Genomic DNA, 27,568 nt, shown 5'->3' on the forward strand with positions numbered 1-27,568 from the left:
CTACTAAACTCCTTTCTGGCACCATCATCTGTGTCCTTGTTCTCCTGAAACTCAGAAGCTCCACACAAACACTTGTGCACGTGCACACACTTTCTCTCTCTCTCTCTCTCTCTCACCATCTATCCCTTCCTCCCTTCATCTCTCTCATTCTCTGTGGATGCATGGCTGAAGTGTGAGCTCATAGGCCTTCTGGGTGGCACTCCTGCTATATGTCACTGTCATCTGTTGCCACGAGGGGGGTCCCCTTTTCCAAATACACACTCCTTCATATCGCCCGCCATGCGCGCACAGGGACCTTTAAAACACTGTGCAGAGTTGAGTTTTAATGGGGCGCACGGGTGCTGCGCGCACACACACACACACACACACACACACACACAGAACAGTTAAACAGAGGCAAGGGAACGGGGGAAGGAGAAAAAGGTATAATTGATTTAAAAGCCCAATATGATGGTGTGTGCCAGGAAAAACAAACTGCTCAAATAGATGACCAATGATGGAAAGTGAAGAGGTTTTGTGTGTTCCGATGCTCAGCAATCCAATAACACTGGGATTTATAGCAGGAGATCAAATGCTCCAAAACACATGTCCATCCATCCCCAAAACTCAATAATGACTCCCATCCACAAATGTATGTATTAATAGTATCCCTATGCTGCATCCACTGATGGTTTCAACTAAAGTGAGTAATATGAGTGTGTTAAAGCTGTGTAGTAATGCTGACATGGGTCTTTCTGAAACGGAGAGGCAGGCATATGGTAAACACTATAGCCCAAGTCCAAGACAAAACGAACCATGCAGCGCACAGAATCTATAGACACAGACAAATATAGGCTACATTGAAGTAAACAAATGCACATTACACTCAATATAACAATGTGATGTTTAATGTAGGCTGGATCTCTCTAGATGCGTCTGATTAATCGTGTAGCAACATTACAGAACAAGCAGATGTTTCATAACTTATTTAGCGTGCCGGATGTGGAACTGTAGGCCTTTATAATACGAAGGCGTTCGTTTTGACTGTGGAATGCCTTCTAACACATGTAGGGGTGCAGGACACGCACCGATTCACACACACGCGCATACAGAGAAACTCGAGCGAGAGATGAAGAATGGGCAGATGTGTGTGTGCACTGTGAGATCTTGCATATACATTACACATTTAAAAAAAAAATATATATATGTGGAAATCAATCACACGTTGACACGAAGAGTAAAATAAAATAAACTCAATGATGTCGTCACATTTAAACGGTTTCCACTCGCGTGCCCAAGCAGGTGAAGCTCATGTTTTCTGCCACGCAGGCATGTCCAAATGTAGCAGAAATTAAGCTACTGAATGAAACATTTTCAAATTATAATTTGTAAAATTATAACGCCAGTCAATCAAACCAAATATTGTTAACTTGAACAAAAATAAGACCAGGCACCTTTCAAAATAAAAGGCTATTGAAAACTTGTGGTTTTATGTTTCAGGGCTCCACATTGTTTGCGCTCCAAATATTTTGTGTGTTTTTGATTCCACAGTGTTGGAAAACACACTTCGCCTTAAAGATAAATAAGGCATAATATAACATTGTCAAAGTATAGAGATTACATTTGCCACTGGCAAGATTGGCACATTTGGGAGATTAGGCTAATTCGGAGAGGTTCTGTGTTAGTGAATCAAGAGAAGTTGTATAATAAATCTGACATGTTCAATTTGATTTTTTTAAAATTCAGTGTTGTTTTCAACATTACAATTAATGACGTTGCCAAATGTCGTTGTAAATCAAATGAAAACATTTAATTATAAAGTGCTTATTTACACAAAATATAGGCCTCAAACATTTATATTGCAAAACATATTTTTTGGGTTGGCCACTAACATTGTTAGAAATGTTGACTCAATTGACACATCTTCCAAACATATATTTTTTTTCATTTGAAGCATTTGTTTAATTGAATAGATACAAATCTATGAAAGGTGGTTTTCCCTGATGAATCCTCGTCAATACAGAAAACACTATTGATTAAGCTATTTGTCACCAAGTTGCTGCAAGAGTTCATTTGCTATACGGCTGGAGTTGGGGAGAGAGCGTAGTTTGTGGTACTCGGGATGAATGCTCCAGAGATGCGGAGCGCCCATTGAATGGAGCGAGGCCGGGGACAGAAATGAAGATCCGGGGACCAAAGCTTGGGCCACTGTGGAGGCTGAGCGGCGCGTCGTTTCGAAATTCTCAAAGGTAAGAGACGGATGTGGAAGAAATGCCTTTTGGACAACGTTCGAATTCCTTGATAAAAGTGAGGAGAGCGCGGGCAAGATGCTGCTCACTGGTGGGATGCTTTGGTTAGAAACAGAATGATGTTCGATGCCCAAGTGATGGTACAATTCCAAACCGGGTACCTGAAAATGACACGGCCCTATTCCGTTCGTCCCGTAGAAGGAAAATCCAGGGAGCACGCTGCAGCGCTCGAGCGGGCACCGGGTGTCCATCATCCCAAATCGGTAATTCTGCCGTTTGAAACGTTTCCTCCTCCGTAGGAAGCTCCCGTTCTCGAACATATGAGACGACATAGGGTCTAACGTCCAGTAGTTCCCCTTCCCGGGGTTACCGGGCTCCCGGGGCATTTTGACGAAGCAGTCGTTGAGGGACAAGTTGTGGCGGATGGAGTTCTGCCACGCCGGGAACCTCTCCCCGTAATACGTGAAGCGCTGGCTGATGAAGTCACATATCTCCGAGAGAGTCAGTCTTTTCTTCGGGCTCTGGAGGATTGCCATGGTGATAAGAGCGATGTAGGAGTACGGAGGTTTCACCGAGGCAGCGATTCTCTCTGTGCAGTTCGGCGTAAAATCACCCTCATCCTCCGTATCCTTCGCTGGCTGTTTTGGAGACAAGGACGCAGCGCGTTGCTGCTCCAAATCGGCCCCGTCTTCTTTGGTTAAAGATACATACCCCTGGTTCCGTGTAGCTTTGTTCCCTATTCCATCCACGTCGGCATCTGCCCTCTCCATGAGTTCGAGCTCTCCTTCCAGGGTCATAATCCTCTCGCGGGTCCGGTGCCACCTGCATGCGCCAACAGGCGAGATGATGAGCCTCGGGTCGGACACCAGCCAGAGCCGACACACGCGACGGGCCTGCCTCCTGCCTTTTCGCTTTTCATTAACAAAAAAAAGAAAACCCAGCTGCACCAAAATACTTTTTCACCCCCCTCCTCCTGCTGCTCTTCCTCCTCAGTCCTGAAATAATTACGACAAAGACTTACTAACGTAAACATCCATCACAAGCAGTCACAACAATCATTAGGCCTAAAAACGTGTTTTTGATCTTGGGGAGAACTAACGTTTGGAATAAAGCATAGGCCATTAGACAACTTTATGTCCAACACACAATGGCACATTAGGACACAGTCTTTGGGGCTTGTTGTCATACACTCAATACAAATTCATTTTGTACTCAAATCAGAAGCCTGATTGTAATAATTTGATGGGTGAACTATTGTCAGTTTCCTTCGACACGTTTAACAGATAACAGGACTCAAGAATACATCCCATTCTCCGTAAAACCATTATTGAATACATACAGCCTTTCATTTGAATAGAATCGGTCTCCCACAACAAATGCCAATCCTACCCAGTTCTCGATCCATAACATCCTTTTATGATGGCTTTTATTTCACTTGAGTCAAATATGGTTAAAAATGTATTGTTTTCTGAAAGGGGAAATGAATGAAGAAACACTGAACTAGAGAGCAAGGACAAAATGACTTCGGTGCCAGAGCACGCACACCTGCTGCGCTTTTACGTGTGGTCTCTTTGCAGTAATGCATAAACACTGTAAGGGTGTTAAAGACACTAGCTAGCTCGATATTGTATAATCAATTAAAAGTCATCATGTATTAGCCATTCTTTCCATTTTGTTTATTGCCAGCTATAACGAATAATATGATTTAACTAAATGTTATGATTAGGGTAGGCCACTTATCTAGACATGTGAAAGACAAGCTAGCAGTAGACAGATTTTAATTTAAAACTGGTCTATACTAAAATACTTCATGAGAATTCCAATATTTCCAGCAGATAACGCAAGTGGATGGCCAAGCACATGGCTCATACTGTGTGGTTATTATTTCAGAATGGATGATGCACTTTTCTGATTTGAAAAAGACATCGGCAAAAGAAAAGAGCCGTTTCACTACAGGCACAAAATAATGCACAGGCCAGGTCATGTATTCAATCCTGTTGCAGCAATGTCTGATATTAAACTGGCATCTTTCTTATTTTGATACACTTTAAAGTCCCACTAATTGCATTTAATTTATGCATAGAAACATCCCTGAAGCAATTCTCACAAATCAGTTTGAATATGGTTCCGCATCAATTCATATTCATCATTCTAGACCAAGTCGTAGGCACACACACACACACAGAGGGTTGAGAGATTAAATGAAAACAAACCAAATAAGATATGTTAACACAAATTTTATGCACACCAAACCCAAAAGTGTAGTACACACTAACACACGTTTATTTTTATTTGTTTCCAGGAAACAGTCAAGATAAAGAATTGCTTCATCTCTCATCCAGCCAGTTAATGCTAAGGGCAGTCCAGAAACAACCAAATAGAAAAACTAATTTTAAAAAACAAATACAAACTAAACAAGAACAGATAATATATCACTCAAATTAATTGAACTTAATGTAACATACAAACTGGATAGCACCAAGGTCAAGCCTAGTAAACAAGGGGAGTAAAACAGTCCAAAATGGCTACCTATTCCCAGTAAAGCAGGGCACCATCTTTGGCCAGAACCATGGGTCCTTAGTCCCAAAAGTGCACTACCTTTGGCCAGAGACTCCCAATTCCCTGTATAGTGCACTACTTTTGTCAGGGTCATTTCAGACAGAAAGTCTATTGTCAGACACAGCCTCCAAGCAGGAGACTTCAAATGAAGAACACTCTTTCTTCCTAAAGTGACAAGTGCACGCTAGTGCTAAAAGCAGCCATACCCGTCAAACTGTGACTCACCATGGCTCAGCCAACACTGTGACCCACTATGACAGTATGTGATGTAATAAATTATCAAACAACTCCAAGAGTCAAAGTCAGGAGGTGTGGCCAATTACCATGTACCTGGAGGGGGACTGTCTGTGGTATCAGTGTCTAGGACCTCATGCCAAAGCCTAAGTGTGTTCCCTTCCCCTACAAGGCAGAATGCTTGCGGTGGGACGTAGCCAGCCGTGATAAGTTTCCACATTTGAAGCAGCGTGAGTTGGAGTTGCCCTCCTTCCTAGGGATGTGCCAACACTGCAGACAGCGTACCTTGTACTTCTTATACCTGAGGAGTAAGTAGACATGGAGGAGAATAACAGGGGATATACAATTGAGGTCGGAAGTTTACATACACCTTAGCCAAATACATTTAAACTCAGTTTCACAATTCATGACATTTAATCCTAGTAAAAATTCCCTGTCTTAGGTCAGTTAGGATCACCTCTTTATTTTAAGAATGTGAAATGTCAGAATAGTAGTAGAGATAATTATTTATTTCAGATTTTATTTCTTTCATCACATTCCCAGTGGGTCAGAAGTTTACATACACTCAATTAGTATTTGGTAGCATTGCCTTTAAAATTGTTTAACTTGGGTCAAACATTTCGGGTAGCCTTCCACAAGCTTCCCACAATAAGTTGGGTGAATTTTGGCCCGTTCCTCCTGACAGAGCTGGTGTAACTGAGTCAGGTTTGTAGGCCTCCTTGCTCGCACACACTTTTTCAGTTCTGCCCACATTTACTATAGGATTGAGGTCAGGGTTTTGAGCTAGCCACTCCAATACCTTGACTTTGTTGTCCTTAAGCCATTTTGCCACAAATTTGGAAGTATTCTTGGGGTCATTGTCCATTTGGAAGACCCATTTGCGACCAAGCTTTAACTTCCTGACTGATGTCTTGAGATGTTGCTTCTTTATATCCAAATAATTTCCCTTCCTCATGATGACATCTACTTTGTGAAGTGCACCTGTCCCTCCTGAAGCAAAGCACCTCCACAACACGATGCTGCCAACTCCGTGCTTCACGGATGGGATGGTGTTCTTCGGCTTGCAAACCTCTCCCTTTTACCTCCAAACATAATGATGGTCATTATGGCCAAACAGTTCCATGTTTGTTTCATCAGACCAGAGGACATTTCTCCAAAGGAGAAAGAGGACATTTCTCAAAAGTACAATCTTTGTCCCCATGTGCAGTTGCAAACTGTAGTCTGGCTTTTTTAATGGCGGTTTTGGAGCAGTGGCTTCTTCCTTGCTGAGCGGCCTTTCAGGTTATGCCGATATAGGACTATACCTTCAGGCATTTGGAAATTGCTCCCAAGGATGAACCAGACTTGTGGAGGTCTACAAAAAAAATCTTAGTTCTTGGCTGATTTCTTTTGATTTTCCCATGATGTCAAGCAAAGAGGCACTGCGTTGGAAGGTAGGCCTTGTAATACAGCCACAGGTACACCTCCAATTAACTCAAATTATGCCAATTAACCTATCAGAAACTTCTAAAGCCATCACATCATTTTATGGAATTTTCCAATCTGTAATAAAGGCACAGTCAACTTAGTGTATGTAAACTTCTGACCCACTGGAATTGTGATACAGTGAAATAATCGGTCTGTAAACAATTGTTGGAAAAATGACTTGTGTCATGCACAAAGTAGATGTCCTAACATACTTGCCAAAACTTTAGTTTGTTAACAAGAAATTTGTGGAGTGGTTGAAAAACGAGTTTTAATGACTTCAACCTAAGTGTATGTAAACTTCCAACTTCAACTGTAGGTCACAGTGATTGATGGCCTCACGTGTCCTACAAGTTCTAATTCTGCTCACATACAGGGTTATGCAATATTGTGGTCATCAAACCATCTACGTCACGGTCACCATTTACTATAACCACAGGGTCAGAGTTCATGGCCACGTGACCTGACCAGGAGAAACTCTGGGCCGTGACGATATGTTTGATAATGCACTGTATTTAACGTGACTCACCTTATTCCACAGGCGTTACACAGCGGGGTACCATCCTCAGCATCTCGCCACAGAGGAGTCTTCATGGTGCAGCAAGAGGCACAGATCTTATTCTCTGATGGGGAGAAAGGAGTGGCTATCAGTACAAACAAACAGGCCTTGTGCCCTAATCCTCCTAAATATATGTTGTAGAATAATGAAATGACATGTTTCCATGACTCAGTATGCGGCTCCTCTCTCATTCGGTTTTCTTTCTAGGTTTTGCGGTGAGTGGGAGTGCCAAAGCACAACCTGATCTCGCAACCCTGCTCTCAACACTGTACACCACGTTACTCATTAAAGTCTTAGGATGTTTACACAGCCATTTCCCAAAATACCTCCATTAAAACTCCCCCTCATCAAATGTATTCCACCTGTCTATGGTTCTAGTTAAAGTGTTTGGATTTGTGTTGTAATGGTACCCCCTCCTGGATTACTGGAGTAGAAATAGTTCTACACAAAACATCCAGTCCCTGCAATTAACCTCTCATGAACCCTTTTTTCTAAGAGTGTAGTGTTCTGCCTATTTCTACGGTGCTGGTATTGTTTTGTGCAGTAGTGGCGCCCCCTCCTGGTGAAGAGTGATAGAGATTGGTAGTCACTGGAGGAGGGGTCGCTCTCTTCAGAGCTGCTGGTCCTCATGGAACTCTGGGATGAACGGGACCTGCCTGCTCTCAGTGACCTCCTGGTCGGACCACTGGAGAGCTCTTCACTAGGACACACACACACACACACACACACACAAGTTTGTAGAGAACATTGTGAGATATTTTACAACAATATACCGCATAGGGAAATTTGTGACAAACAACTTGAATTTCATATAATACGTTTAATTACAGCAGCGCTAAATAATATAATACATGTTTTGGAGTTATGGGGAGAAAGAGCAAAGCACTCTGACATCAACCATACCTGTACTTCTTGGAGGTGATGAGAAGACGACACTGCTCCCTGCTGTCGTCCAGCTCCGTCTGCATCCGGAACGTCACTCCCTGGAAGTCTGGGTCTCCAACATCCACACTCCGGCTGGGACGGAGCTGCTTCCTGGGGGCCTTGGTGGACCTCCACATGGGGTCAGACGGAGAGGGAGACTGGGGGCTGCGGGGATAGTGTCCATGTCATCCTCCAAGGCCTTGCACCTTTGGGTGAGGTCCAACGGAGAGTCTGTAATAATACTGGTGTCTTGTACTGTGTCTGTGTCCTCTTCCATGGATCTTTCGTTGAGCTCGGCTTTGACGCCTGCAAAACTGCCATCTTGTACTGACTTTGCGTTCACAATCACAGACCCTGCTTCACTGTTCAATATGAGCAACATAGTATTATAAGGGGAGTTCGGGGCTGGTGGCATGTCTTCCTTGGGGTCAAAGGTAAAACATATGTTTGAGTTGAAGTCCAGGGTCATGTTAAGGTTCAGCTCTTCTGGGCCTGGATGTAAGCATGTCATGGTGTCTACGGAGGGAGACGACAGACTTGCTGCATCCTGAATTGTAGCTACTTTGTGGACAAGCGTTTGCCCAAACAGGTTTATATATGACACAGACGGATGTTTAACTGACAGCCCGTCTTTCGCCTCAGGACGGACCTCCTTCACTGTGTTGTCTTCTTGGACTAAGGCACAGGGGACCTTTCTGCTTTCTTCACTCACAGACAATCCATCACCGTTAAGACAAAATGTGGCTCCTGTTTCTTTGTTCTTTACAACCTCAGAGTCTGAAGCTCCCACACCAGGTTTAGTTTTGTAGCTGCCATTGACATCTGGTGATGTCTGAGAACTGGTACCTGGACATGTGGGTGAGCAATAACCACCTCCACCCAACTCCCCCATCTCTCCCCTGGACCCGACATGCTGATGGGGAGAATCCCCTCTGGTACTGACTAGAGTGGGGCAGACAGGGACAGTGTTCTTACTGTACCCCACACCTTCAGGAGGATGATCGTCAGAGTCTATAGGAACCAACTGAGCCCTAGATGAGGTTCCCTCTTGGTCATCTGACTGGAGGAGTCTCTCACACTGCATGTTGATCAGGCTCATCAACTCCCACGGACTGCTGCTACTATGACGGCTGGGCAGGACTGAGTTTGTATGTCTCCTACATTGTTCTAAGTCATCTTTTGGCTGGTTATGAAGGCTCACGAGAGAGGAATTGTGCTGAGGAGGATAAGGTCTATGATCAGACACTTGATTCTTTTTAGACCTTTCATTTGATACAGGTAAAGTCTTAGGCTTTGAGTCTATGGAGCGGTTGTGGACAGGGGAGGGAGTTGCTAGCTTGGAGGCTTCTTGGATGAGGTAGAGGATAGTGGACTGGGTCACCTGAAGAAAAATAAAAGAAAGAAGACTCAACCACACACTGAGATGATATTGACCCACCTCACGCACAGCACACACACCTGCAGGCCCTCCTGGGTGTCCGGATCTTCCATGGTCCCTTGGCTGCCTGGTCTGTAAATGGCTCCTGTGCTCATGTTGATGTGCCCATATTGTGGAAAGAAAACAATTGGAAAGTGTTTCCTACACTATTAAGTGACAATACAGGTTTGAATGTTTAACTTTAATTTATCAGCTGAACACAGTACCAGTAAAAAGTTTGGACACACCTACTCATTCAAGGATTTTTCTTGATTTTTAATATTTTCTACATCGTAGAATAATAGTGAAGACATCAAAACTATGAAATAACACATATGGAATCATGTAGTAACCAAAGGGTTAAACATATCAAAATATATTTTATATTTGAGATTCTTCAAATAGCCACCCTTTGCCTTGATGACAGCTTTGCACACTATTGGCAGTCTCTCAACCAGCTTCACGATGTAGTCACCTGGAATGCATTTCAATTAACAGGTGTGCCTTAAAAGTTCATTTCCGGAATTTCTTTCGTTCTTAATGCTTTTGAGCCAATCAGTTGTGTTGTGACAAGGTAGGGTTTGTATACAGAAGCTTGCCCTATTTGGTAAAAGACCAAGTCCATATTATGGCAAAATAGCTCAAATAAGCAAAGAGGAACAAAAGTCCATCATTACTTGAAGACCAATATGGATATGTTCAAGAACTTTGAAAGTTTTGTCAAGTGCAGTCACAAAAACCCATCAAGCATTATAATGAAACTGGCTCTCATGAGGACCTCCACATGAAAGACCCAGAGTTACCTCTGCTGCAGAGAATAAGCTCATTAGAGTTAACTGCACCTCAGATTGCAGCCCAAATAAATGCTTCACAGAGTTCAAGTCACAGACTCATCTCAACATCAACTGTTCAGAGGAGACTGCGTGAATCAGATTTTCATGGTGAATTTGCTGCCAAGAAACCACTACTAAAGGCCACCAATAATAAGAAGACTTGCTTGGGCCAAGAAACACAAGCAATGGACATTAGACCGGTGGAAATATGTTCTTAGGGCTGATGAGTCCAAATTTGAGTTTTTTAGTTCCAACTGCCGTGTCTTTGAGACATAGACTAGGTTAAAAGGATGATCTCCGCTTGTGTGGTTCCCAACGTGAAGTATGGAGGAATAGGTGCTATGCTGGTGACACTGATTTATTTAGAATTCAAGGCACACTTAACCAGCATGGCTACCACAGCATTCTGCAGTGATACACCATCCCATCTGGTTTGTACTTAGGGGGTCTATTGTTTGTTTTTCAACAGGACAACGACACCCACCTCCAGGGTGTTTAAGGGCTATTTGACCAAGAAGTAGAGTGATGGAGTTCTGCAAATTGAGACGTTTTGGGATGAGTCGGACCGCAGAGTGAAGGAAAAGCAGCCAACAAGTGCTCAACATATGTGGGAACTCCTTCAAGACTGTTGGAAAAGCATTCCTCATGAAGCATTCTCTCTGGTTGAGAGAATGCCAAGAGTGTGCAAGCAAAGCTGTCATCAATGCAAAGGGTGGCTATTTGAAGAATTTCAAATATATTTTGATTTGTTTAAGACTTTTTGGGTTACTACATAATTCAATGTGTCATTTCATAGTTTTGATGTCTTCACTTTATTCTACAATGTAGAAAATAGTAAAAAATAAAGAAACACTTGAATGAGTAGGTGTTCAAAACTTTTTACCGGTACACACACACACACTTCCTAAATAAAAACAAATACTTACAAATTACAATAAAATATTACACTTGATAGTTGATTTCATTATACTATAATAATTCAAGCTAAAAAGATTGTAAAGTAGCCTATTAGTACCCTACTACTCTTAACTTCTAGAACAGTCTGAATTAGCTGTCAAAATCAAATTAGCTTCGTGAGCAGAGCTAGAATTAATGGCCCAACAAACCTTTAGCAAATAATGAGTAAGCCTACAATGACATTAACACGATATAGCCTATTGATACACACTTACTTTGTCAAATTGTATGAATTTCCCCTCAAAACGTAATCATCTGCATTCTACTATTTGATTAACGTCCTGAATGAGGATGACACGTCTTGCTCGAGCACACTGTTCAGTCTGAGGGCACACTGAGGCCGTGCGTTTGAATACGAACTTTTCTGCCACACAATATCGCCACATCCTACCTTGGAAAATATCAAGTATTTAAAAAAAATAATAATAAATCGAATTATGAGATCCCTGTGATCGATCGGATTAAATAGTTATTGAAACTATCGAGCTCAATCGTTTATGTAATGCCCTGATCACGTTGGTGATCACGGTTGTCTCTTACCAAGGCGATCAGGGCCAACATGCAGACTCACCCTTGGTTTTCTCACTGAATCTGTCTTGACGGAGATGAGAAGTTATTTCCCCCAATTTGATCACTAGCTTCAGGAAATTGATGGTCACGTTACCGCAATGCATTTGTTGTTGGGCCTACAGGATGACACAGATGTCTGTGATTGAAGTTGATTGACCTGCATAAACACATAAAAGTGTGGGTTGGGTGATTTGCGTTCTGGATTTCCCCGAATTGTCGGCCTTGTGGCGCCTCGGTTTCTTCTGTATATATATAAAACGTTTTTACATACAGGTAAATAGGCTACTAATGCTTTGTACGAATAGTCATCCATTACAAAACACGTGAAGTGAGGTTCTTGGTATAAATTGTAGGTCTACTGTTGAGTTTGACTTGCGATGCTTTATCTTGAACCATTTAAAATGATCTCCCACACAAAACACATACAATGTATCAGTATTTAGCAGTGACACATTGGCTGTTTAGAAAGGCAGCTCAATTCTGATCATTTTTCGCTAATTGGCGTTTTGACCCATCAGAGCAGCTCGGGAAAAGATCTGTGATGGGTCAAAAGACCAATTATCTGAATTGGGCTGCCTAAACGCAGCCATTTTAGCAGTGGTATTCAAAGTCAGTCCTCAAAGGGCCAGAGGTGGTTTTCTTGACCCTTGTATGATATTTCTAATTGGTCGATTATGCAATTGGTTTCCATTTCCTGGGTTTTGAGAATTTAAACTGCTCTCAGGACTGGTGTTGAATACTGCACTTGTGGTGTTCAATTGCCTTCAGTGTGGTTTTTAAAAAGCATAGGGCTTAAGACAGACTAGTACAAACTTTTGGTATTTTTATTGCACAAATCTAAAATAGACTTGCAAATTTAAGATATACCATATATACATAATACACCTACACGATTTGTGCGTATGACAGACATTAATTACAGTACAAGTGAAAGCATTCCAGGTTCATAAAGGAGCTAACATACTGGATACAGGTGTTTTTTGATGGACAGTTATGAGACGACTAACGGTGAATTGACAAGGCAAATCATTACTGGGTATGGATGGACAGAAACAGAAATGACTTGGGAATTGGACAAAATGCACCTGTCAATTTAAAATGGTTTAGGCTGCATTTTGACCAATCAGATCAGCTTTGATGTGCAAAGATCTGTGATTGGAAAACATATCAAAATGAGGCTGTCTGTGTGAATGCAGCCCAAGTATCTCCTTGGCATCATCAGTTATCTAACAACCCTTTCCATTCCAATCGATCTCAAGCTGCCCTCTGCTTACAAAACACACTGCAAAAGTGCTACATCAGACGGTTAATGATTCCTGACAGGCTTGATGTAGGGAAAGGCCCTTCAGTGTTGTGGATGGGCTTGTTACGGTCTTGACTAGTCACCACACACCCACAACATTACAATTCCTAGAAACTGGCCAAAAGTAGATATAATGGTGAAAACTATGTATACGTAGACATAACATCCTGTTCATTAGCTGTATGCGAGTGCTGTTATTGTAGAGACAAGACTATTTGGAAGCTCCACCTGAGATGTGTGTATGTTGACCTTTGTAAATGAGTTGTAACATGGAATGTTCTATTCAAGGACACAAAGTTATTTGCGTAGCAATGACATCAGGCCTTTCTGAAATGCTGACTCTGGTTACTATGAAACAAAGAACGGTCTGTGACATTGAACGGTTTGATAGACATCTCAATCTTGGCCTGAGAACTCTTCGATACACATGACATATTTATACATGAATGCTGAAAACCATCTAACTCTTCCACAATCAGCATTACTTTCAGTGTGAGCCAAATACAAACACACTTCAGAGGCTGCGTTTACACAGGCAGCCCAATTCTGATATTTTTTCCACTAATTGGTCTTTTGACCAATCCCATCAGGGGCGCTGTCTAAATGCAGCCAGTGACTGGTATATAGCTTTTGTCTTCGGTCACACAGTCATGTGGATATGTAAGAGCATTCTTGACTTGGGAGGGATCCTTCAAGCGACTCTCTCTTTCTCTCTTACGACTCAGTCCTGAGGGGGCCGTGTTCCAACATCCATACTAGCATACTACTTAGAATGCATGCCCAATACGTTGCTTCACACTAAGTAGGGTGCTAGTGTGGAGTGTAAACATCCATACTACTTAAGCATCCATGCCCAATACATTGCTTCACACTAAGTAGGGTGCTAGTGTGGAGTGTAGTGTCCTCAGTGTGGCTTGGGAACATGGCCATCCACATAGAAGTTCCTGGTGACCTTAGGCAGGGTAAGCTCGATGCCCTCCAGCTCCTGGGTGAGGATGATCTGACAGCCAAGTCTGGAGTTCTCCTGTAGCGCTGGGGCCATGTCCAGCATGTCATCCTCTCTGGGATGAGAAGAATCAAATTGAAGCCATTGATTTGCATTGCATTATAAGAGTCTTGTTGACAATTAAAAAAGTTTAGTTCTTTATAGTATGCATTTGACAGGGGCAATGTACAACCATAAGACGTGCAATGACATGAGCTCTCATGGACTATGGCATATCTTATAATAAAACAATCTCATACCTTTCGTCAGGCTCTGGTAGCTTATCGACATGGTCTCTGTTCACATACACGTGGCACGTTGAGCAAGCTAGTGATGCCTCGCAAGCTCCTTAAAATCACGCATGGACAGGAAGAAAGAAACAAGATGTAAGTGTGGCTCCCGGGCGCAGCGGTCTAATGCAGTGCGTCTCAGTGATAGAGGCGTCACTACAGACACCCTGGTTTGAATCCAGGCTGTATCACAACTGGCCGTGATTGGGAGTCCTATAGAGTGGTGCACAATTGGCCCAGCGCCGTCCGGGTTTGGCCGGTGTAGGCCACCATTGTAAAATAAGAATTTGACTTGCCTAGTTAAATAAAATAAAAAATAGTTTTCATGAATACAATAATGGAGAAATCAATCACCAACTTTTGACCTGAATTCTCTCAGGACGTCATCACAAACCCTATTAGCACTCACCTTCCAGTTCAATGTTGTGCCTATGGGCCAGGTACATTGCATTGTCTCCCACTTTGGCCTTCACTGGAATCCTCTGTCCTGATCTATCTATGTACACCACATTCACCCTAAGAGCAGGCCAAAAACAACAATATTAAAAACTCATAGTTCACAAAATGACAACGCAAGTGATAAATGCATGACGCACTCAAATGACATTAAGGAAAATCAGTAACAAAGTATGTATATATCCCCTTGAGTTTGTCTGCATAAGGGTTAGGGTTACTAACCTGACCAAGTATGTACTGTCATGGAGTGAAATTGCAAATACATAAATAGCTAACAATCAATTAGCTAAACGATGCACTGGCAAAGTAGTTACTTACACCTCTTCTTGGGGGTCTTCTGCACTTGCACCCGCCTCACTGTGGTACAGACCTTCACAAAGAAAATAAAGACATCGTTGACGTTCAGTTCCATATCCTCTTACGGTTTGTCTGACTTACAGTACGACTTTGAGACCAACTTAGTTACAGGGAATTTGCAGCTTTGGAGATTAGTTACACGACTAATCAAACATTCTTAGCAACATATGCCATGATTGTCTTGCTATGTTATTCACAATGTGGGTGCAATTTTATGTCACCTTTATTTAGCTAGGCAAGTAAGTAAAAAAAAAAAAAAACTGATTATTTTCAATGACGGCCAACACCCGACGACCCGGGGCCAATTGTACGCCGCCCTATGGGACTCCCTATTCCCAGTCACGGCAGGTTGTGATACAGCCTGGAATCGAACCAGGGTGTCTGTAGTGACACCTCAAACATCGAAAGTGCAGTGCCCTAGACCACTGCGCCACTCGGGATCCTTACTAATAGTACCTAGTTACGATGTTCGTAGACATAACTAACTTGTTAGCAGCTGTCCATCACTAAATTGATATAAATGAATTGGTTTCATGGAAGCTGAACAATTAGCTAACGTTAGATAATCCAAGTGTAGCTGCGATAGTTAGCAACCGATCAACTCACCTTTGGATGTCTGCAAGTGTCGGTTCAACGTCCGAAAACGATCAACATTCGACGAACTAGCTATACCATTCAAATAACTATTCAACCTGTTGAAAGGACATGTGCTACAATCTGGTATAACTCTAGAAAGTCTCAAAGTCAGCCCCACGCTCGACCGAACTCCAGCGGAGACCGCCATGATTATGTTTTGATCACGTGAATGAAAGAAGCCAATAAAAAAGTAGCAATGACATACGCATGTTTGGACTGTCTTCGGTTATTTGAGCGGCAGAGAGCGCTGTTGCAACACACATTTATCGAACAAAACCATTTTTAGTCTGACTTGTCTAACTTGCCTTTATTACAAATTCTAAAGAGAACATAATTCTGGAGCTCGCATATATATATATATTAATATTTTTTTTAAATCTCAGTCTTTGTGTACCAACAATTCTCGTCTGCAATGTCTGTATATCTGTAATGTCTGTATATAGTTAAATAAAGGTTAAATAAATAAATAAAAATATCAAAGAACAACTAGGTTACTTTATCCTATGTGGATGTACCCCCAAGGAGTGCGCGTACTGATACCTTAATTAATGTTAACGAATGAAATATGAAATACTGCAAGCCTCAAATTCGAGCTCTATTGTTTTATGTAGTTTGGGGTTTTATGGGTACAAACAACATTATCCTTTGTCTTTTCAGTTCATGTTGAATATATATATATATTTAAAATTAAACATACATTGAGTAAGGCCTAGCCATGCGTGTGTAGGGGTGGTCAGAGACACATATTAGAGATACATATTTCCCTCAGATGACACAGATCCACAAAGAATTCGAAAACAAACCCAATTTTGATAAACTCCCATATCTACCCGGTGAAACACCACAGTGTGCCATCACAGCAGAAATATTTGTGACCTGTTACCACAAGAAAAGGGCAACCAGTGAAGAACAAACACCATTGTAAATACAACCCAGCTGTATGTTCTTTTATTTTCCCTTTTGTTCTTTAACTATTTGCACATCGTTACAACACTGTATACACAGATAATATGACATTTGAAATGTCTTTATTCTTTTGGAACTTCTGTGAGTGTAATGTTAACTGTACATTTTTATTGTTTATTTCACTTTTGTTTATTATATATTTCACTTGCTCTGGCAATGTTAACATATGCTTCCCATGCCAATAAAGCCCCTTGAATTGAATTGATACTTTTAAGGAGATGGGAAACTGGATTGGAATCGTATTAACGACCATTGTGTACGGTGCCCATACATCGTCAATGGGCTGCCCGGTGCATTCTGGGCGATTCTGGGACAGGGAAATCAAACCAAATCAAATTATATTTGTCACATACACATGGTTAGCAGATGTTAATGCGAGTGTAGCGAAATGCTTGTGCTTCTAGTTTCGGCCATGCAGTAATATCTAACAAGTAATCTAACCTAACAATTTCACAACTACCTTATACACACACACACACACACACAAGTGTAAAGGAATCAATAAGAATATGTACATAAAAATATATGAATGAGTGATGGCCAAACGGCATAGGCAAGATGCAGTAGATGGTATAGAGTACAGTATATACATATGAGATTAGTAATGTAGGGTATGTAAACATTATATAAAGTGGCATTGTTAAAAGTGGCTAGTGATACTTTTATTACATCAATTTTTCCATTATTAAAGTGGCTAGGGTTGAGTCAGTATGTTGGCAGTAGCCACTCAATGTTAGTGATGGGCTGTTTAACAGTCTGATGGCCTTGAGATAGAAGGTGTTTTTCAGTCTCTCGGTCCCCGCTTTGATGCACCTGTACTGACCTCGCCTTCTGGATGATAGCAGGGTGAACAGGCAGTGGCTCGGGTGGTTGTTGTCCTTGATGATCTTTTTGGCCTTCATGTGACATCGGGTGGTGTAGGTGTCCTGGTGGGCAGGTAGTTTGCCCCCAGTGATGCGTTGTGCAGACCTCACTACCCTCTGGAGAGCCTTACGGTTATGGGCGGAGCAGTTTCCGTACCAGGCGGTGATACAGTGATCATACCAGTGATCAAAGCAATCTTGGAAGCGTGGAATCCGATTGGTCGGATCAGCGTTGAACAGACCTGAGCTCGGGTGCTTCCTGTTTTAGTTTTGGTCTATAGGCAGGGGGCAACAAAATAGAGTCGTGGTCAGCTTTTCCGAAAGGAGGGCGGGGGAGGGCCTTATATGCATTGCGGAAGTTAGAACAACAATGATCCAGGGTTTTGCCAGCCCGGGTTGCGCAATCGATATGCTGATAGAATTTAGGAAGCCTTGTTTTCAGATTAGCCTTGTTAAAATCCCCAGCTACAATAAATGCAGCCTCAGGATATATGGTTTCCAGTTTACATAGAGTCAAATGAAGTTCTTTCAGGGCCGTCGATGTGTCTGCTTGGGGCGGAATATACTCGACTATGATTATGATCGAAGAGAATTCTCTTGGTTGATAATGCGGTCGGCATTTGATTGTGAGGAATTCTAAATCAGGTGAACAAAAGAACTTGAGTTCCTGTATGTTGTTATGATCACACCACATCTCGTTAATCATAAGGCATACACCCCCGCCCTTCTTCTTACCAGAGAGATGCTTGTTTCTGTCGGCGAGATGCGTGAAGAAACCAGCTGGCTGTACCGATTCCGATAGCGTCTCGAGTGAGCCATGTTTCCGTGAAACAAAGAACGTTACAGTCTCTGATGTCTCTCTGGAAGGCAACCCTTGCTCGGATTTCATCTACCTTGTTGTCAAGAGACTGGACATTGGCGAGTAGTGTACTCAGGAGCGGTGCGCGATGTGCCCGTCTACGGAGCCTGACCAGAAGACCGTTCCGTCTGCCCCTTCTACGGCGCCGTTGTTTTGGGTTGCCGGCTGGGATCCGATCCATTGTCCTAGGTGGTGGGCCCAACAGAGGATCCGCTTCGGGAAAGTCGTATTTCTGGTCGTAATGTTGGTGAGTTGACTTTGCTCTTATATCCAATAGTTCCCCCCGACTGTATGTAATAAAACCTAAGATTTCCTGGGGTAACAATGTAAGAAATAACACATTAAAAAAACAAAATACTGCATCGTTTCCTAGGAACGCGAAGCGAGGTGGCCAACTCTGTCGGCACCGGAAGTTTGGAGACCTCTCCTTCAAGGAGTGAGTCGGAGGCTGTCAACCGGCGACTGAAACTCGTGGTGAAGTTGGATTGTTTGCTAAAATGGATGACGAGGAGGAGACCTGGCTGACGACTGTGGCACATTTTGGAGCATGGTGAGGCCAGAGATGGAACAGAAGAATAAGGCCATCAGTGGGTGTTCTGCAAGCAGTACAGCAGATGAAGGCGCGGCATGAGCGTGGTGAACAGATTTGACAGAGAGGAAGAAGGAGAAGAGCCGAGTGCAGTGGGAAGATGTGTGTTGAGGAAGAATGGCGCCAAGTACAAACCCTATTCTGCTGTCTGTGATAGCTCTGATGGCTCAGAAATTGAACCTGATGATTTCCCAGCTAGCACAGTGGATCTGGGACAATTTCGGCTGAGAGTCAGACTCGGCCGACATCTGGGCCGCCTTCGACAGTAATACTTATGGCTAGGTTGCGGGAATTGAGCTCGGGCCGATTCTGGTGTGAGTTTTCGGGCCAAATGTATTACTTGGGGCTTGTGCCGATTCCGGTGAGAGTTATCTGGCCCAAATGTATTACTTGGGGCTCCGGCAGATTGGGGCTACTCTCTCTTTATTTATTTTTCCATATTTTGTTATTGTTTCTGTGATCCAAAAATACAATTAACATTTAAATACAATTCTTTTAGAGTCCTGTTTAAGTAGTATTTTAGTATTTTGATACTTTGTGCAAGCCAATTGATAAGCATTAAAACTTTGTGGATGAAGCCTCCCGAGTGGCGCAGTGTTCTAAGACACTTCATCGCTGTGCAAACTGCGTTACTACAGATGCTGGTTCAATGCCTGTGCCGGTTGCAACCCAAGAGACCCATGAGGCGACGAGTAATTGGCCTAGCATCATCCGAGTTAGGGGAGGGTTTGGCTGGCCGGGATGTCCTTGTCCCATCGCACTGCAGCAACTCCTGTGGTGGGCTAGGCGCATGCACTGTCCAGTGTTTCCTCTGACACAACTATTTTGGGGGTGGATGGGTAATCATTTGTATGTATAATAGTAATATTTAAAATGACTAAATTGGGTAATTTTGTATACAAAATTACCCAATTCTGGTGGATTCCTGGGGATTCTGGTAAGATGCTGGCAAAGTCGGCTGAATTCCGGTGGATGGAAACGGGCCGATGTACTTGGGCCGATTCTGGGCAGTCATTCATTTTGATTCCGGGCCAAGTCCGACACCCGATCCCGGGCCGATTCAATCAGTTTCGGCCCCCCGGAAGAGGGCCGCTTCCTCATTGCTAGCTGGGTTGGGCCCAGTGGGAGTGACGCTTCTGGAGAAATTGGATCCCTGCCTTTTGGCTGATCCATATGTAGTCTCATGCTGGGTAGAAATTAAGTTTGGTACTGTTAAATCTGTGAAGGTAGCACAAAGTGGACTTGTGATGATTTTCATGGTTTTTCCGTCCAGAGGGAGCGAGCGCTTCTCGTCACATGCTTAGGGACAAGACCTGTGACCTTTGCTCTCCGGAACAGGGTGCCTTTGAACAGAGTGATTACTGGGGTGGCTTTAAGTGTTGAGGTGTAGCAACTGAAATAGAAGATTCCTTGTCTGTGACTCCCACTGTTTGGTGTCAATTTAGCTGGGGATCAGAAGTGTGAGACAGATTGAGGTTGCCAGGGTCAGAGTAGAACAGAAGGTGTTGTATGCTAAAGCAGTGAAGAGAATAGAGGATGAGGGGTCAAGGCTGAGTAGTAGGCCGAGGCCTATAGAGAGTGATACGAATTTGTGCTTCAGTGAGGTTGGCTTCTTAGCATTCATTACCATGGTTATCAACTGTACCGCACAGATGGTGGCAGCTCCAGAGAAGTACTTGGACGTACGAGGTTTTACAAGGTGTGTTGAACGAAAGAAAACCTACACCAGGATCAGTTAGGGTCAAAGTAGTGGAATGAGGTGGTTATTTAATTTCTTTATGAGATATTGGTATATAGTTGGAAGGTTAGTTGGTGGTATGTAATAGTGGTATATACAGTGGCAAGAAAAAGTATGCGAATCCTTTGGAATTATCTGAATTTCTGCATAAATTGGTCATAAAATTAGATCTGATCTTCATCTAAATCACAACAACAGACAAACACAGTGTGCCTAAACTAATAACACACAAAGTACTGTATTATTCTTGTCTATATTGAATACATCATTTAAACATTCACAGTGTAGGTTGGGAAAAGTATGCGAACCCCTAGGCTAATGACTTCTCCAAAACCTAATTGGAGTCAGGAGTCAGCTAATGTGGAGTCCAATCAACGAGACGAGATTGGAGATGTTGGTTAGAGCTGCCCTGCCCTTTAAAAACACTAACAAAATGTGAGTTTGCTATTCACAAGAAGCATTGCCTGATGTGAACCATGCCTTGAACAAAAGAGATCTCAGAAGACCCAAGATTAAGAAATGTTGACTTGCATAAAGCTGGAAAGGGTTACAGAAGTATCTCTAAAAGCCTTGATCAGTCCACCGTAAGACAATTGTCTATAAATGGAGAAAGTTCAGCACTGTTGCTACTCTCCCTAGGAGTGGCGTCCTGCGAAGATGACTGCAAGAGCACAGAGCAGAATGCTCATTGAGGTTAAGAAGAATGGGACATGCTAACATCTCTGTTGACGAGTCTACGATACGTTAAACAATAAACAAGAATTGTGTTAATGGGAGGACACCGCGGAAAAAGCCACTGCTGTCAAAAAAAACCATTGCTGCACATCTGAAGTTTGCAAAAGAGCATCTGGATGTTCCACAGTGCTACTGGCAAAATATTATGTGGACAGATGAAACTAAAGTTGAGTTGTTTGGAGGGAACACACAACACTATGTGTGGAGAAAAAAAGGCACAGCACAGCACATCAACATCAAAACCTCATCCCAACTGTAAAGTAAGGTGAAGGGAGTATCATGGTTTGGGGCTGCTTTGCAGCTTCAGGGCCTGGACAGCTGACTATCATCAATGGAAAAATGAATTCCCAAGTTTATCAAGACATTTTGCAGGAGAATGTTAGGCTACCTGTCTGCCAATTGAAACTCAACAGAAGTTGGGTGATGCAACCGGACAACAACTCAAAACACAGAAGTAAATCAACAACAGAATGGCTTCAACAGAAGAAAATAAGCCTTCTGGAGTGGCCCAGTCAGAGTCCTGACCTCAACCCGATTGAGATGCTGTGGCATGACATCAAGAGAGCGGTTCACACCAGACATCCCAAGAATATTGCTGAACTGAAACAGTTTTGTAAAGAGGAATGGTTGAAAATTCCTCCTGACCATTGTGCAGGTCTGATCCGCAACTACAGAAAACGTTTTGGTTGAGGATATTACTGCCAAAGGAGGGTCAACCAGTTATTAAATCCAAGGGTTCACATACCCTTCCCACCCTGCACTGTGAATGTTTACACGGTGTGTTCAATAAAGACATGAAAATGTAAAATTGTTTGTGGGTTATTAGTTTAAGCAGACTGTGTTTGTCTAGTGTTGTGACTTAGATGAAGATCAGATCACATTTTTTGACCAGTTTATGCAGAAGTACAGGTAATTCCAAAGGGTTCACATACTTTTTCTTGCCACTGTAGATGTTAGTTGGTGGTGCATTTTGTATTTTTGTATCACAAAATGTAGGCTACGTGATCGACCACACACTACCCCACAGTAGGTGGCGGCATGCACAAACAAAATGTGCAAATGCCATGATGCAAAATAAGAAGAAAAGTGACTGGGAGTCAATTGGGCGCGAGCTCATAACAACATTAGCATGAATTTTGTGAACAAGATGTGAGATAATGAATTTGTTCTATGTAATATCGTATAGCTTTGGAATCATGATATTATGTACTTTCAAGGAAAATAGACTCATACCCTGACTTTGAGAAGGGATTGCATGATGATTAGCTTACCAACTACGTGATGCAGCATGACGACGTGAACGTGATTGGTCGACAGTCTGCTGGGTGGGGCGTTGTACGTCTCTCCATTCATTTCCCAATGGGATTCCTATCTCCTACTTTCTCTAATATCTCTGGCAAGGGCCTATCTGATCCAGGCAGGCAGTGAGGGGGACTGTGTTTGACTGAGGTCACTGGACGATGAAGAGACAAAGATTATGTTTTGACTGGAGTCTAGAGGTGGGGTCCTAAACTCTCCTTCTGCACCCTGGGTCGCAATGCAACACACACACACACACACACACACACACACACACACACACACACACACACACACACACACACACACACACACACACACACACACACACACACACACACACACACACACACACACACACACACACACACACACTCCTCTTCTGCGCCCTGGGCCAATTCAACAGTCTCAGGGGTAAACATCCTCAGACTTGAAATGTCCATTCGAGACATGACTAACAAATAATACTAAAGCTTTCATGGCAGTAAAAACTCCACAGTGGGGCGTTCTTGTTGACATGTGAAATGTTCCACTGGATGTCAGAAGGTGAATTCACCAATTTGTAAGTCGCTCTGGATAAGAGCGTCTGCTAAATGACTTAAATGTAATGTAAATGTGATATACATCCCCATAAAAGGAGTCATTCCTCTAGTGTAAGAACTCTGGTGCTTTATCATGATCTGTCCATAGGCCTCAAGACGGCCTTAAACCTAGAGTAATATACATCACAGGCCCCAAATCAGTCTTAAACCTAGAGTAATATACATTACAGGCCTCAAGTCAGTCTTAAACCTAGAGTAATATACATCACAGGCCCCAAGTCAGTCTTAAACCTAGAGTAATATACATCACAGGCCCCAAGTCAGTCTTCAACCTAGAGTAATATACATCACAGGCCCCAAGTCAGTCTTAAACGTAGAGTAATATACAGCATAGGCCCCATGTCAATCTTTAACCTAGAGTAATATACATTACAGGCCCCATGTCAATCTTTAACCTAGAGTAATCTACAGTACAGGCCTCAAGTCAGTCTTAAACCTAGAGTAATATACATTACAGGCCTCAAGTCAGTCTTAAACCTAGAGTAATATACATTACAGGCCCCAAGTCAGTCTTAAACGTAGAGTAATATACAGCATAGGCCCCATGTCAATCTTTAACCTAGAGTAATATACAGTACAGACCCCAAGTCAGTCTTAAACCTAGAGTAATATACATTACAGGCCCCAAGTCAGTCTTAAACCTAGAGTAATATACAGTACCAGCCCCAATATGGCTGTATAGAGTTCCTCTACTGTGAGTGTGTCGGGTCACTATAAAATATCATAGAGGTAATTCTTTCTTCTTCTATGAGTCTTCAGGGAAGGTCTTTAGTCAGTCAAGGTCGCCGGGGCCTAAGTAAGGGTGGGCGACTTCAGCTCTGATGGCTAGCTTGGTTCCTCTTCCTGTTCATTCATCCTTCAACCACATAGAGCAGGCCCAAAAGTAGAGGTCAAAGACTCCAGTCACCCAAGTAATAGACTGTTCTCTCTGCTACCGCACGGCAAGCGGTACTGGAGCGCCAAGTCTTGGACCAAAAGGCTCCTTAACAGCTTCCACCCACAAGCCATAAGACTGCTGAACAATGAATCAAATGGCCATCCGGACTATTTACATTGAACCCCCCCTCGACTAACCTGTACCCCCTCACTTTGACTCGGTACTGGTACTCCCTGTATATAGCCTCGTTATTGTTATGTCATTTTCTTGTGTTCCTTTTTGATTAGATTTTTTTACTTTAGTAAACTCTATTTCTTGAACTGCATTGTTGGTTAAGGGCTTGTCAATAAGCATTTAATGGTAAGGTCCTGGTGGCGAAACTGCCGACATGGGACTCTGCTGACAAACACAAAAACACACACAGATATTTACATTATGTTCATACACAGATGATCAAGGACAAACAGACAAGCCTACCTGCTGTATAGCTCAATCATGTGCAGCTGAAGTATTTGAAATATTTGAAATACTATATATACCTATACTATATGTACACCCAGGTCTGATCCTGAAGTGTGTGTGTGTATGTGTGTGTGTGTGTGTGTGTGTGTGTGTGTGTGTGTGTGTGTGTGTGTGTGTGTGTGTGTGTGTGTGTGTGTGTGTGTGTGTGTGTGTGTGTGTGTTTGAGTGAGTGCCAAAAGTCCTCACAAGAATAGTAAACCGTAAAAATTAGGGGGATGAACATTAACTATCTCTCAGTTAATGTTAGGATCCAGGGAGTCTTCACCTGTGTGCCTGTGGATTCCATTAGGGACCAGGAAGTGTCCCATCCCGGTGCATCCTTGAGCCCTCGGGTCGTCAGCTGCGGCTCTGTAAGGGTGTGGTGGGTGGAGGACTGTTAAACTGTTACACACATGACCTGCAGATGAAATGGTCTCTAGCTGCGAGCCTGTCCCCTCTTGCCATTCTTGTGATGACTTGAGTGTGTGTGTGTGTGTGTGTGTGTGTGTGTGAGCACATAAGTGTGTCAATATTATCTCAGCTCTACCCTTGGTTTCTAAGCATTGGGTTGAATGTCCTCCGATGGGAAAGCCATGCTTGTCTTACTTCAAGCTCACACACACACGCTCACACACACACACACACACACACACACACACACACACACACACACACACACACACACACACACACACACACAGACAAACACACACACACACACACACACACACACACACACTCACACACACGCTCACACACAGACAAACTCGCACACACGCTCACACACAGACAAACTCGCACACACGCTCACACACAGACAAACTCGCACACACGCTCACACACCAGTGGACATTCTCCCCCTCTCTCTCCCCAGAGGCAGGCCTGGGTTTACCTTTCCTCCTCAGCGGTGGCCTGGGCATGTTAGGTTAGTGGAGTCGTCATGCTCCTCTGGAACTCCCCTCGGAGAAGTCTCCAGTTCTGCCTATGGCTGTGTCCTGATACTCTGATATTCCCAGGTCTTTCCACCCAGGACAGGCCGTCGGGTATAGAGTTATATGTTAGACTTCCTATGGGTTTCTCTACACATGACCAATACAACTTGAAACGTGAAACTCTATACACTCGATCATGGTTGGTGTGTGTGCGTGCGTGCACGTGTGCGCCTGTGTGTTTGTGCATGTGTTTTCGAAGAATTTTAATATTCAAATATCTTCTAATGATATTATGGTCATGTGTGTGTGTGCATGTGTTTTCGAAGAATTTTAATATTGAATGTAGACTTGTGCAAGACAAGCATTATCGGGACTCCATTCTCTTTCAGGTCGTTCAGATGACACACAAACCTCAACCTGTCCAAGCTACGTAAGTAATAAAGAACAGGTTACTGATATGTCCCCCTTATGTCCCCCTCTGCCCTTGAAAGCCTCTGTCTGCATGGGAACGCAAGAATATCTGTGAAATTAAACGGAAAATTATGGAACAGAGGATTTTGGTGAGTAGCCTATAGGTTAAGGACATCGGGCCAGTAACCGAAAGGTTGCTGGTTAGAATCCCAGAACAGAGGTGAAACATCTCACATCTGTGAGCCAAGGTGAAACATAGGTGAAACATCTGTTGATGTTCCCTTGAGCAAGGCACTTAACCCTAATTTCTCCTGTAAGTCAATCTGGATAAGAGCATCTACAAAATTATAAAATAATAAATAAATGTAAACTACATGTGAATAAAGGTTTGATAAGTTTGACTAATTGTTTCTTGATTTGTTTGATAGCTTGAGCCTAGATTTGATGATGTGAGATGTCCCTGAGACATTTGCACACTGATTGTGACATTTTGATGTGTGTGAATTGTGCCTGTGCTTTCTGCAGGTTTTGATAGTTATGTCAATTAACATCTTTCTGATCTCTGTGGCATTGTGACATTGATGTGGTGATTCAGAGATATATTTACTGTATGGTTTGTGCTATACTTTCCATGCCTTATGTGTGGAATGACGTGAAAAGCTGTCACAATCATTGAGCCCATTCACTCTCCCAAAACTCCACAGTTTATAGCCACATTCTTACCAACTGAGGCACATGGACCACAGCTCTGCTAACCCACAGACTTCAGTAGTAAGGGTTATGCTTGGTTTGTCTGTGGTTTGTTTGTTGTTTGTGAGTCGTTGGTGTGCTACCAGTGTCTGGCCAAGTAATAGACAGTATTGACTCATGACTGTTGACCTTTTGAAATGGTTAACATTTGACCTTTCAACCTGAGATAGAGAAACAGAGGGGTGACAGGGTTGTATAACAAATAATTTCAAAGACCACAACACATCAAGGAAGCCATCGCTCAGTCCTGATGGTGTTTGTTTTCTATAATCTTTGGAGAAACACATTTAAAAACATATTAATCAATATCAAATTGATGAACCTTTTTGTTTCATGTTCTTGGATTCAATTGAAGTTCCTTTAACTTTGCCTGAGACGGATCTAATCATTAAACAGAACTTTAAATGAACCCTAATTAACATACCTATATCAATAGATGCATTCATTGAACAATCCTACTACAGTATATTCCAATATGTCAATCACAGAAAGCCACAGCATTCCAAGTTGCCATGGTAGACTGACCTGTCAATCACTTTACCCAGTCTGACACACAGAACACAGATACACCCTGGGAGTATCAGCCAGCCCAGGGCCCTCCCCTGTTGTCATGACAGCAGGATGATTGATGGTCTCTCTGGGGAGTGGAGAGGAGCGGCTTGGGGACCGGATAT

General features: G+C 42.8%; 3 protein-coding genes across 3 annotated transcripts; all 3 read right to left on the minus strand.

The window, feature by feature from the left end:
• Positions 1 to 889: 889 nt before the first annotated feature.
• Positions 890 to 3,128, minus strand: LOC135533470 (forkhead box protein D2-like). The gene has a single exon (XM_064960771.1). The coding sequence runs from the start codon at positions 3,023 to 3,025 to the stop codon at positions 2,021 to 2,023; it is 1,005 nt and encodes a 334-aa protein (XP_064816843.1). The 5' UTR covers positions 3,026 to 3,128; the 3' UTR covers positions 890 to 2,020.
• Positions 3,129 to 4,689: 1,561 nt separating this feature from the next.
• Positions 4,690 to 9,501, minus strand: zglp1 (zinc finger GATA like protein 1). The gene is made up of 6 exons (XM_064960770.1): positions 9,427 to 9,501; positions 8,225 to 9,349; positions 7,948 to 8,153; positions 7,566 to 7,744; positions 7,015 to 7,243; positions 4,690 to 5,322 (listed from the first exon to the last, which is right to left on the minus strand). Exons 1-6 carry the CDS (start codon positions 9,499 to 9,501, stop codon positions 5,187 to 5,189), a joined length of 1,950 nt encoding a protein of 649 aa, XP_064816842.1. The 3' UTR covers positions 4,690 to 5,186.
• A 3,052-nt stretch (positions 9,502 to 12,553) lies between these two features.
• On the minus strand, positions 12,554 to 15,927 carry fdx2 (ferredoxin 2). Its single transcript, XM_064960772.1, has 5 exons — positions 15,743 to 15,927; positions 15,098 to 15,149; positions 14,733 to 14,839; positions 14,294 to 14,381; positions 12,554 to 14,109 (listed from the first exon to the last, which is right to left on the minus strand). Exons 1-5 carry the CDS (start codon positions 15,918 to 15,920, stop codon positions 13,953 to 13,955), a joined length of 582 nt encoding a protein of 193 aa, XP_064816844.1. The 5' UTR covers positions 15,921 to 15,927; the 3' UTR covers positions 12,554 to 13,952.
• Positions 15,928 to 27,568: the final 11,641 nt, after the last annotated feature.

Source organism: Oncorhynchus masou, unplaced genomic scaffold (assembly GCF_036934945.1).
Source record: "Oncorhynchus masou masou isolate Uvic2021 unplaced genomic scaffold, UVic_Omas_1.1 unplaced_scaffold_2390, whole genome shotgun sequence".
NCBI lineage: Eukaryota > Metazoa > Chordata > Actinopteri > Salmoniformes > Salmonidae > Oncorhynchus > Oncorhynchus masou.

Bases quoted from the DNA above. Each gene is read 5' to 3' on its own strand.
- LOC135533470 (XM_064960771.1), bottom strand. From the start codon at position 3,025: ATGACCCTGGAAGGAGAGCTCGAACTCATGGAGAGGGCAGATGCCGAC.
- zglp1 (XM_064960770.1), bottom strand. From the start codon at position 9,501: ATGAGCACAGGAGCCATTTACAGACCAGGCAGCCAAGGGACCATGGAA. The intron at 8,154-8,224 runs GTACAAGACACC...CTTGGAGGATGA, and splicing joins TGGAAGAGGACACAGACACA to CATGGACACTATCCCCGCAG. The intron at 5,323-7,014 runs GTGAGTCACGTT...CTTACTCCTCAG, and splicing joins TGTAACGCCTGTGGAATAAG to GTATAAGAAGTACAAGGTAC.
- fdx2 (XM_064960772.1), bottom strand. From the start codon at position 15,920: ATGGCGGTCTCCGCTGGAGTTCGGTCGAGCGTGGGGCTGACTTTGAGA. The intron at 15,150-15,742 runs GTGAGTTGATCG...TTCTTTGTGAAG, and splicing joins ACACTTGCAGACATCCAAAG to GTCTGTACCACAGTGAGGCG. The intron at 14,840-15,097 runs GTAAGTAACTAC...GCCTGCTCTTAG, and splicing joins GAAGACCCCCAAGAAGAGGT to GGTGAATGTGGTGTACATAG.